General features: G+C 50.1%; 1 protein-coding gene across 1 annotated transcript; it reads left to right on the top strand.

The window, feature by feature from the left end:
- The first annotated feature begins 2,822 nt into the window (after positions 1 to 2,822).
- LOC114063387 (melanin-concentrating hormone receptor 1-like) lies at positions 2,823 to 8,413 on the top strand. The gene is made up of 2 exons (XM_027895619.1): positions 2,823 to 2,898; positions 6,125 to 8,413. The coding sequence occupies exons 1-2, from the start codon at positions 2,841 to 2,843 to the stop codon at positions 7,168 to 7,170; spliced, it is 1,104 nt and encodes a 367-aa protein (XP_027751420.1). The 5' UTR covers positions 2,823 to 2,840; the 3' UTR covers positions 7,171 to 8,413.
- Positions 8,414 to 8,972: the final 559 nt, after the last annotated feature.

Genomic DNA, 8,972 nt, shown 5'->3' with positions numbered 1-8,972 from the left:
CAGGAAATATTACTGAAATGCAAGAGCCTTTCAGGGTTAAACCACTGTTAGACTAGCCAGATTCATTCCCTAGTTGCAGAATTTGCCTAGCAGCAGCTTTGGATGATTATTATCTTTTTTCATAGCAGCGGTGTTGCAGACAGGATGGTCTGAGTGCAGTGGTGATGCCAAGTTTGCAAGAAGAAGTCATTTTTCTTTCTTTTATGTTTAAGGGCTGAGCTCCATTTCCTCACCTTTATCTACATCGTTAGGCTGTTGAGATGCCAGTTCCCTGCCTAAATGTTAATTACTATATCTCTCTTTTAAGATGTGTTTTCAAGGGGTTAGTGCCTCAATCTTCCTTCTAATTACATGCAGTGGTTAGCACAACTCATCGGCTATATCCCAAGGTCCCCTGAGAGCTCATCCCTGCTGCAGTTTCCAGCAGATGAGCACTCACAGAACCAGTCCTTCAGAGAGCTGCTGTCTTCAAGTGTTCAGCCAGATAATGAGCCGATTACTGTGCCTGCTCCTGCCGATGGCGAGCTCTGTGCACAGACAGGCCACACATCACCACTTGCTGCAGTTCATATTCCTCCCCTCTCTCTATCCCTTCAACTCGGCAAAACCTCTGTAAGACCAGCCTCTCCCCGGGGCAAGAACTTCCACAGGTTATTGACAGAGCAAAAAGGGAAAAAAAATAAACTTTGTTAAAGTCTGAATATAAAAGTCCAGTAATAAAGCAGTCTCGTAGCTGTGGTGGTGGGGCAAATCTCAGATGCTGAGCACGGCTTTGACATGTCAGCTGTGACACGTGTGCACCAGGGAGGGAGCTGCTGTGGTTTGTTATGCCTCTACAGCTGAGAAGAAGGAACTACAGCTTCCTCATGTGTGAAGCGTTTCTAAGTGCACAGCGATAGCTGACATCGCAAATGAAAATTAAAGTCATGATTTGGAAACTGCTACATTTAAATGTCAGATTCTTTCTTTGAAAGCTGCAAGATAGCTCGCTCCTCTCCAGGGAAAGTTGAGTAGGTGTTTGTCTACGCAGGGAAAAATGTTTGGAATAGCAACTGCCTACCAGTTTCCCATGCAAACACTCGTAATCCGTACTTCAAGAACTGATTAAGCTAAATTACACAAAGGCACTCGCTGCAGAGGACAGCACCCTGTTCACAGCACTCCATCACCCCAGCACACAAACCACAGCTTGCTTTGCAGCAGTAACCCAATACAGATAAAACCTGACATGCACCTAAGATGTGAAGGAAGAAGAGGCTTTTGAGAAAATACTAAGAGATTGAAAAATACCACTTTTTTGCACATCCAAAACTGAGACAGTGCAGATACCTGCCAGGGAAAAAAATTCATGGGCAAATCACTGACTGCAGCAACTCCAGAGACTCAGCAAAAACTTTCCAGCATAGCAGACAAATTGGCCCCAGCCTGTCTCTGATTCCTAAGAGCTACAATGCCTGGGCAAAGTGTGCTCCAGGTTTCTGTCTGCTGCTGGTTCACTAGAGGACAACCTAATAATGATGAAGTCCTTTGGGTTACAAAGAAAATGGCCCGTACTGAAAATGCTGCTGCCAAATCTGGCTGACAGCCTGTGCTGGGATGGCTGCTCTGTGTGTGCTGGGTCTGGTTTTTACTGGTACAGATCGGCTCTGGTCTTAAATGATAGACTTACAAAGCTCCAAAAAAACTGTCTCTTACATTTGATGCCAGCCTTTGCAACTACAGAGCAGGAGACAGAAACAAGGGATACTTCCAGACAGACGGTTGTAGTTTTTATGAAGCAAATCCAATCCCCTACGCTGTGCTCTGCCACAGAGAGACACCCGCCTGTTGCTGATGGTTTTCTCACAGACTTCTGACATGATGTTATGCTTTTACAGTGCAGGAGATGTTCCGAGGTACAGAACGATCTGTTTGCCCCAGTACCATGTGATTTATCAAGCTATAATGAAGGAACTCATCTCATGTATAAACAGTGGGCAGGAAGCACAACAAAACCATCAGCTCAAAGACACAGAAAAAACAGGCTACTGCTCTGGCAACACAAGGAAAAAGAGCAAAACAGCTTCTCAAATCCCAAGGGGGTTCTTGCCTAGTATTTTTAAGGCAAATAGAAGACAAATAAAATCTGAGCTAGCAATAGAGCTAATTTCTGGAGCTAGGAAGCAAATGAGCTGTGGCAAGAAGTGGAACAGCAAAAAGCAGCAGAGAACTAATTACAAATGAAGCGTCTCAGGTTAGAATTGAAATTAGAGGGATCAGAGGGTCAAAGCAAGAGTTTTCAGTGGGTAATTTGGTGTCTGTGACTCGGGGATGAAAAGTGCATGTGTCTACAAGAGAGCAAAATACACACTGAAGGCAGATCAGAACTATTAAAAGGACAAAAAGCTGATACTCCTACAGACACAGCGAGCACGGGCTGGCTGTTGCTGTGAGGGTGCAGATCCCAGCCCTCCCCTCGGGGGTGTGATGGGAGGGGGCGCTGGCCATCCTCCGTGCCGGCCCCCCCTCCCCTCCCCGCCGGCCGAGAGCAGCCCCCCCGGCCCCGCTCCGCACCCGCGTTCCCTCCCACCGACGGCGGAGAGGGATGCTCCCACCCGGCGTGTCTGCCGGAGTCAGCTGCTCCTTGATGTCAGAACCTGCTCTGGGCTCGGCGGGAGCGGAACGGAGCTCAGCCGAGCCGCAGCCCCCACTCGCCGGCTGCGGGAGCGCTCCTCCCTCCCGCACCCTGCCCGGCCCGACGAGGAAAGCGCATCCCATCCCATCCCATCCCATCCCATCCCACCGCGGACCCGCCCAGGGAACTTGCCCAACTTTCCTTCTCCGTCCCGGGACTCGCTGCCATGGCCCCCGCCAACTCCTCCCGCAACTTCTCCGCTCCGGAGGCTCGGAACGGCTCAGGTGAGCGCGGGGGCTGCGCGGGGCTGGGAGTGATGGTGGGGGCTGAGGAAGGGACCCCCCGCACCCCACCCGGGCCGCCTTCAGCACCCGGGGGCGGACAGCTCCGGGCGGGACGGGCTGACCCCTCCGGGGCTGCGGGAGCGGCACCGGACCCATCCCGGCACCGCCGCCGGCCCCGGCGGGTCGGAGCCATCCGCTGCTACCTGTTGGCTGTCAGGCAGCAGCAACTCCAACAGCCCTCTGGTTCTGACTGCTGAGGAGGGATGGACCAGCCCCGCTAGACAGGGAGGGAGCAAAGCACAGAGAACCTGAGATGCCGCTGGAGAGGGACGTGGAGATCTTCACCAGTCTCCCGTTTTCTCCAGGCTTACCCTGTTCCCAAATCAATTGTTTAGGGTCAAGCAAGTCAGTTCCTGATGGTGCAAGTTGAAACTCTTCAAGGGAAGGTGGTTTATACGTGGTCTTTGACTCTCTCTGCACCAGCACACATCCTTTAGAGACCCAAAGCGTGCCTGAGCTGCTTCCTTCTGAAACGCATTGAAGATATAGTCTCTTATGTAGGGGTAGGGGTAAGAACAACCACCACCTTAGAGGAAAGAAATTTAGCCCAGTCCCCATTCAGTTCACATAGTTCAGTCCCCTTTGGGACTTCTAGAGGGAGTATCAGAGCAGAGACAGATCTACAAATCAGTGCTTGAAGCGGCTGTTTCAGTGAAGTGTATTCACTGGGATGTGCACAGAAGCAAGAGAGGAAATTCATCCTGAGATGCCATTGAATCTGAAAGAGGCTTTAGAAAAGAGATAAGTTTTGAGTATTTGATAGATGTGCTCTTCTGACTCCAGCCTATAAAACACACTAGCTTGCAGCTGATAATGCTTGAAGGTCCTGTTTGTGCAGACACCACCAGCAGGACTGTGCTACAGCACTGCACAGACCACTTTCCACAGGAAGCCTTTGGGCTTGCACACCTCCTGCTTTAAGGCCAGCTGAGCTCATTCCAAGTGTAACAGAATCACCATGAGCACTGTATTGATTATACTGCAGGACATTTTGTCCCAGTTTCCAGCTAACCAAGTTGCAGTTATGTTATGTTTCATCACTCATACAATCCATTCCCACCACATTCATAACAAAGTTTGCAGTTACAAGAAAGGAGACCAGAGCTCACAACAGCTCCATGCAGAACAGCAGGATCACAGCCATCATCTTCCAGTTTCTAGTCTGCCCTCTTCCAGCATTAAGGTGTGAGATCTGTTGGGATGCTCAAGGGATGCAGGTTGGATGCTGAAAAGTATCAGGTTTCAATAGGGTGCTGAGAGCTATATGTTATCTACTAAAAACCTCATAACAGGGGACATTTCCTTGATTAATGAATTAGCAAGAGGAATGGGGACTATTTAAACCCCCCAAAATGATCTGGACAGGCTTTTTTGTATTACCTGCCAAGCCTGGCTTCCACCTTCAGGCCCCTGCCGGCCCTCCTGTGCCTCATTGGATGCTTTCTGACACCTGCAGAGAGGCTTCCCAATAAAATGGTGCAGCAACTGCTCTGTTGGGTTCTGGCCTTGGCCTTGCTTATGCCTAAGCTGACTGCTTTCCAATGCCAGCAGGACTGAGCCAGTGGCAACTCATCGTGGCCCACTTCTAAAAGCACTGAAATACTACACACAGCTGACACAGCACACACTTTTCCAGCCACAGGCCACCACTGCAGCCCCAGTTATCTTGCCAGTTGAGACAAACTTCTCTGTCACACCACAGTAAATGTGGAGAAGCTTGACCTCTGGAATTCTTGAGTACAAAGTCAGCAAATACCACCTCAAAGAGACACTGCTTTAGCAAAGACTACACCTATGAGTAACTGTAATTCCACCTAATCTTATTTTCAAGATTTCCCCAGGTTCTGTTGGAGGAGACTTGCCCACTTCAGCTGCTGAGGAGATGGAATAGTTCAGTGACTAAAAGCATTTCCAATTAACACACATTGACTCATCTGCAATTCAACAACATGCAGTCTAAGCTGAGGGGCTGTGACACGTGCTCTTGTAACAGCCACATAAATAACTCACACAAAGCCTTTTCCTGGAAAAAAAGCCCACCAGGCCCCATAGGAGAGGAGTAATGAGATGAAGTGAGATTTGCCTCAGCTGAGAAGGGTGATCTCAGACTCCACCACGCAGTGCACATGGGAGCCCTGCAGAGCAGAGGGCACCACCATCACTGCCTTTGACACCACCTTCTCTGCCCAGGAGCCTGGGGCTTCAAAATGGGGTTTTACAGCCACACTGGGGACAAGGTAAATGTGAATTTGGTTACCTTGGGGCCTCCCACCCCACAGAGCAACAGTCAACCATCAGCGCTATGTGTTATCAGGCAAGAATTTTGCCTTGGAAATCCACCTCCATGCAGAACTCTGAGACAGCAGTTTTAAGCTTTTTTTTTCTCCTTGCAGAATTAGGACATGCCTTGTGGAAGGGCCACTCTGAAACATACTCCAAAATCCCTGTCTGGCCACACACCTAGATTTCTTTCTAGGGAAGAAACTAGAGAAAGGGAGAGAGGCAGAGGAAGATGGAAAGGAGAGCCTGTTTTGGCCTAACTCTGACAACAGACTTGGGACTGAGCCAGGGTACAGTCCCACATCTCACAACACAGACAAGCATTAGCTGTCTGCCTGCACAGTCAGTGAACTCCATGTCTCATCCTATACAATAGATAAACTACCCAACAGATGAGCTGACACTTTCTGACAACAGCTTGAGCATTGACTTTATCCACGTTTTGGCACCCACTGAGAGGCTTTACTTCTCCAATGCGTGAGGCACCAGCTGCTTCATCCTCTCCCCTCAAAAAATGGCTGAAAACTCAGCACTCCCTGCAATAAAAGTTGCTATCAACTCTGTCAGACACTGGTGAGTACAAAGGCATGCCAGCCTGATATAAATCTTCCCAAAAAGGCAGGGGAGTTTCAGAGCAGGACAGAAGCTGAGGAAAGGTGCTCACACATGGCCAGATTTAGGTGGTGTGCTGCATGTACTGAGTGGCACAGAGGAAAGAGTCAGATCCCCAGATAAGTCTCTCCAAATTCTGCAAAGGGTATTCAAAACCATTCAGAGCTACATCTTTGATGGGGATGGGTCCAGCTGCAGGACAGGGCAAGCACACAGAGTTGTAAAGGGGTTGCCTGTGGGTTGCACTCACTGCTTTGGTTTGTTTTGGCAGCAGCAGAGAAGCCAGTACCATACACCAACGTGATCATGCCCAGTCTCTTCAGCATCATCTGCTTCTTGGGCATTGTGGGGAACCTCATTGTCATCTACACTATCATTAAGAAGAAGAAGCTGAGGTGCAAACAGACCGTGCCCGACATTTTCATCTTCAACCTCTCCATTGTGGACCTCCTCTTCCTCCTGGGCATGCCCTTCCTCATCCACCAGCTCCTAGGCAATGGCTCGTGGTACTTTGGAGCTCCCCTGTGCACCATCATCACCGCCCTGGACATGAACAGCCAGATCACCAGCACCAACATCCTCACGGTGATGACGCTGGACCGCTACCTGGCCACTGTTTACCCCCTAAAATCTACCTACGTCCGGACCCCGTGCGTGGCAGCTCTAGTTATCTGCTTGGTGTGGCTCCTCTCCTTCCTGACCATCATTCCCGTGTGGATGTACGCGGGTCTCATGCCCCTGGAGGACGGGACCGTCCGCTGTGCCCTCTTGCTTCCCAACCCAGAGACTGATATCTACTGGTTCACGCTCTATCAGTTCACGCTGGCATTTGCTGTGCCCTTGATCATCATCTGTGTGGTGTATTTTAAGATCCTCCAGCACATGGCCACCACCGTGGTCCCGCTGCCCCAGAGGAGTCTCCGGGCACGTACAAAGAAGGTGACCCGCATGGCAGTTGCCATCTGTTCCGCCTTTTTTATTTGCTGGGCTCCCTTCTACATCCTCCAGCTGGTTCACCTCGGCATTGACACGCCATCCATGGCCTTCTTTTACGCCTACAACTTTGCCATTAGCTTGGGCTACGCCAACAGCTGCCTCAACCCCTTCCTCTACATCGCCCTCAGCGAGACCTTCAAGCGCCAGTTCTTGGTGGCCATCCGCCCTGCAAAAGAGCCCTGTCGCAACAGCAGCTCTGCCAACAACAACAGCATGACAGAGGCCAGCGTGTGTCTGAAACTGGCACCAGAATCCACCCAGCAGACTCAGTTCCTGGAGGACTTTTCCCCACGGTCACCGCGGGTCACTGTGGCTGTTCACTAGGGCGCTCTGAAGCGCCCACAGCTCAAAGACTTCAGGTCTGTAGGTGGATGAAGAAGGCAGCAGCTTCAGGCAGCTCTTGGAGAAGCACATGGACAAGAGATTTCCACCTCCAAGAGCCCAGATGTCTCCCTTTCTCACTGCAGGGCTCTGCTCCTACACTGCCCCCAGCCTACAAGACGCTGGGTACTGCTGCTGCTTTCCACTGTGCATGGGAGGACTCTGTCACCACTGGGCCCCCAAAGAGGATGAATGGAAAAGAGATAAAGGACAAAGAGGATTTCCAAGGGGAATATTCACCCTGGAAGAGTAAAACCCCCTATCAACACTGCCCAGTGATGCCTCTTGGCCCGACTGGGGTTCCTAAGCAGCTTGTCAATAGAGCGTCTTCATTCAGAACTTGAGCCTTTGAATCACAACGTCATGTATTTATAAGAAATCTGCAAACTTTGATGGCTGTGCTGATATCCCAGAAGCACACAGCAGACAGAGATCTTGGGGTCAGAAGTCTCACCCAGACTTGGCCTTTCGGTCCAGTTCTGTCTGCCTCCGGTGGGCTGTATTGTTTGGCAAGCAAGACGCTTTCAAGAATTGGTTCATTTTGATGCTAATTCTAAATATTTCAAGCAAAATCAGGCAGATAATAATCGCACTGCTTCAAGGGACTGCGAAAAATTCTCAAAACTACTGCTGCTAACACCAGCTTTGTTGCTTTTCACGCCAATGAGCAGATTTTCACGTTTTCATTTCCTCATGCTGCTCTTGTGCCTCACAGTCTGCATGGCCTTGGGGGAACCCCACACAGAGGGTTTTAGACAGGACTAAGAAACACAACGTGCAGAGCTCTGCGGAGCGAGGAGCTGTGAAAGAGCAGCTCAGGGAGAGCAGAGTTGCTCACGCAGCTTCCTCAAAATAACAAACGCTTTACACGAAGTTAAGAGAGGGAAAATTAAATGCCTGTGTGTTGTATACGCAGCTTTAACAGTTGGAGGTTAGGAAATAACCTCGCTCATTGTAAAGACTGGAGAAAAGACAGCACAGATCAGCTAAAAGCAGGGATTACACCAACAGCCTGTGCCGGGCTCTGTGGGGACACACATTGTTCAGCACTTTGTCAAACATGAAGGAACTGGTTACTGTAGATGGATTTACTATAAAGAATTAAAAACATCAAACAGTTCAAAGGAATTTGTTACCATGCTTATGGTCTCAACAGCAGCAGCCACCCACGATACACCCAGAACAGAAATTCACCCTCACACACAGCCACACAGCAAAACTGTGTCACCTGCACAGGATTTTCTAAGCCAGGCAGGCACTCACAGGTGCACCCAGTGCACACACATCACACTTGCAGGTGTTTAAAAGTACAGCCAGTCCTTCAGCCTACACCCTGCAGAGAACACACAGCCCTTCACTCACCTCTGGCGATCAAAGCAGGCAGGTGTGCAACACCAGCACCTTTGGCATCATCAGATGCAGCATGTTCCTTTCGATTCACTGAACGATCCCCAGATCAGAGCCTCTGTGTACGTTCACCCCAGGTTCTGTCAGCCTGCACCCGCTGTGGCAGCACATCCGCACCGTGACCGACGGTACCTCGTCGGTTTTTTGCCCGTCGGTTTTTTCCCTGGGCAATAAAACCAGACACATGAGGAACTTTCAAGCTTTATGACCCGAAAATCCTTCCCCTTTTTAACTGCCAGGAATCTTCACCTGCTGTTTTTTTCATGGAGCTGCTTTGCTCTTTGGTCAGCGCTCTCCCTGAAGGGCTCTGGAGCGAAGGTCGAGGAAGGTGTGGGCTG

The sequence above is a fragment of the Empidonax traillii genome, unplaced genomic scaffold, assembly GCF_003031625.1.
Source record: "Empidonax traillii isolate 1590-97213 ecotype Southwest subspecies unplaced genomic scaffold, ASM303162v1 scaffold462:size771534, whole genome shotgun sequence".
Lineage (NCBI taxonomy): Eukaryota > Metazoa > Chordata > Aves > Passeriformes > Tyrannidae > Empidonax > Empidonax traillii.
This window is presented reverse-complemented; position numbering and strand designations above follow the sequence as displayed.

Coding starts and splice junctions, on each gene's coding strand:
- LOC114063387 (XM_027895619.1), top strand. CDS start 2,841: ATGGCCCCCGCCAACTCCTCCCGCAACTTCTCCGCTCCGGAGGCTCGG. Junction 2,899..6,124: donor GGAGGCTCGGAACGGCTCAG/GTGAGCGCGGGG, acceptor TTTTGGCAGCAG/CAGAGAAGCCAGTACCATAC.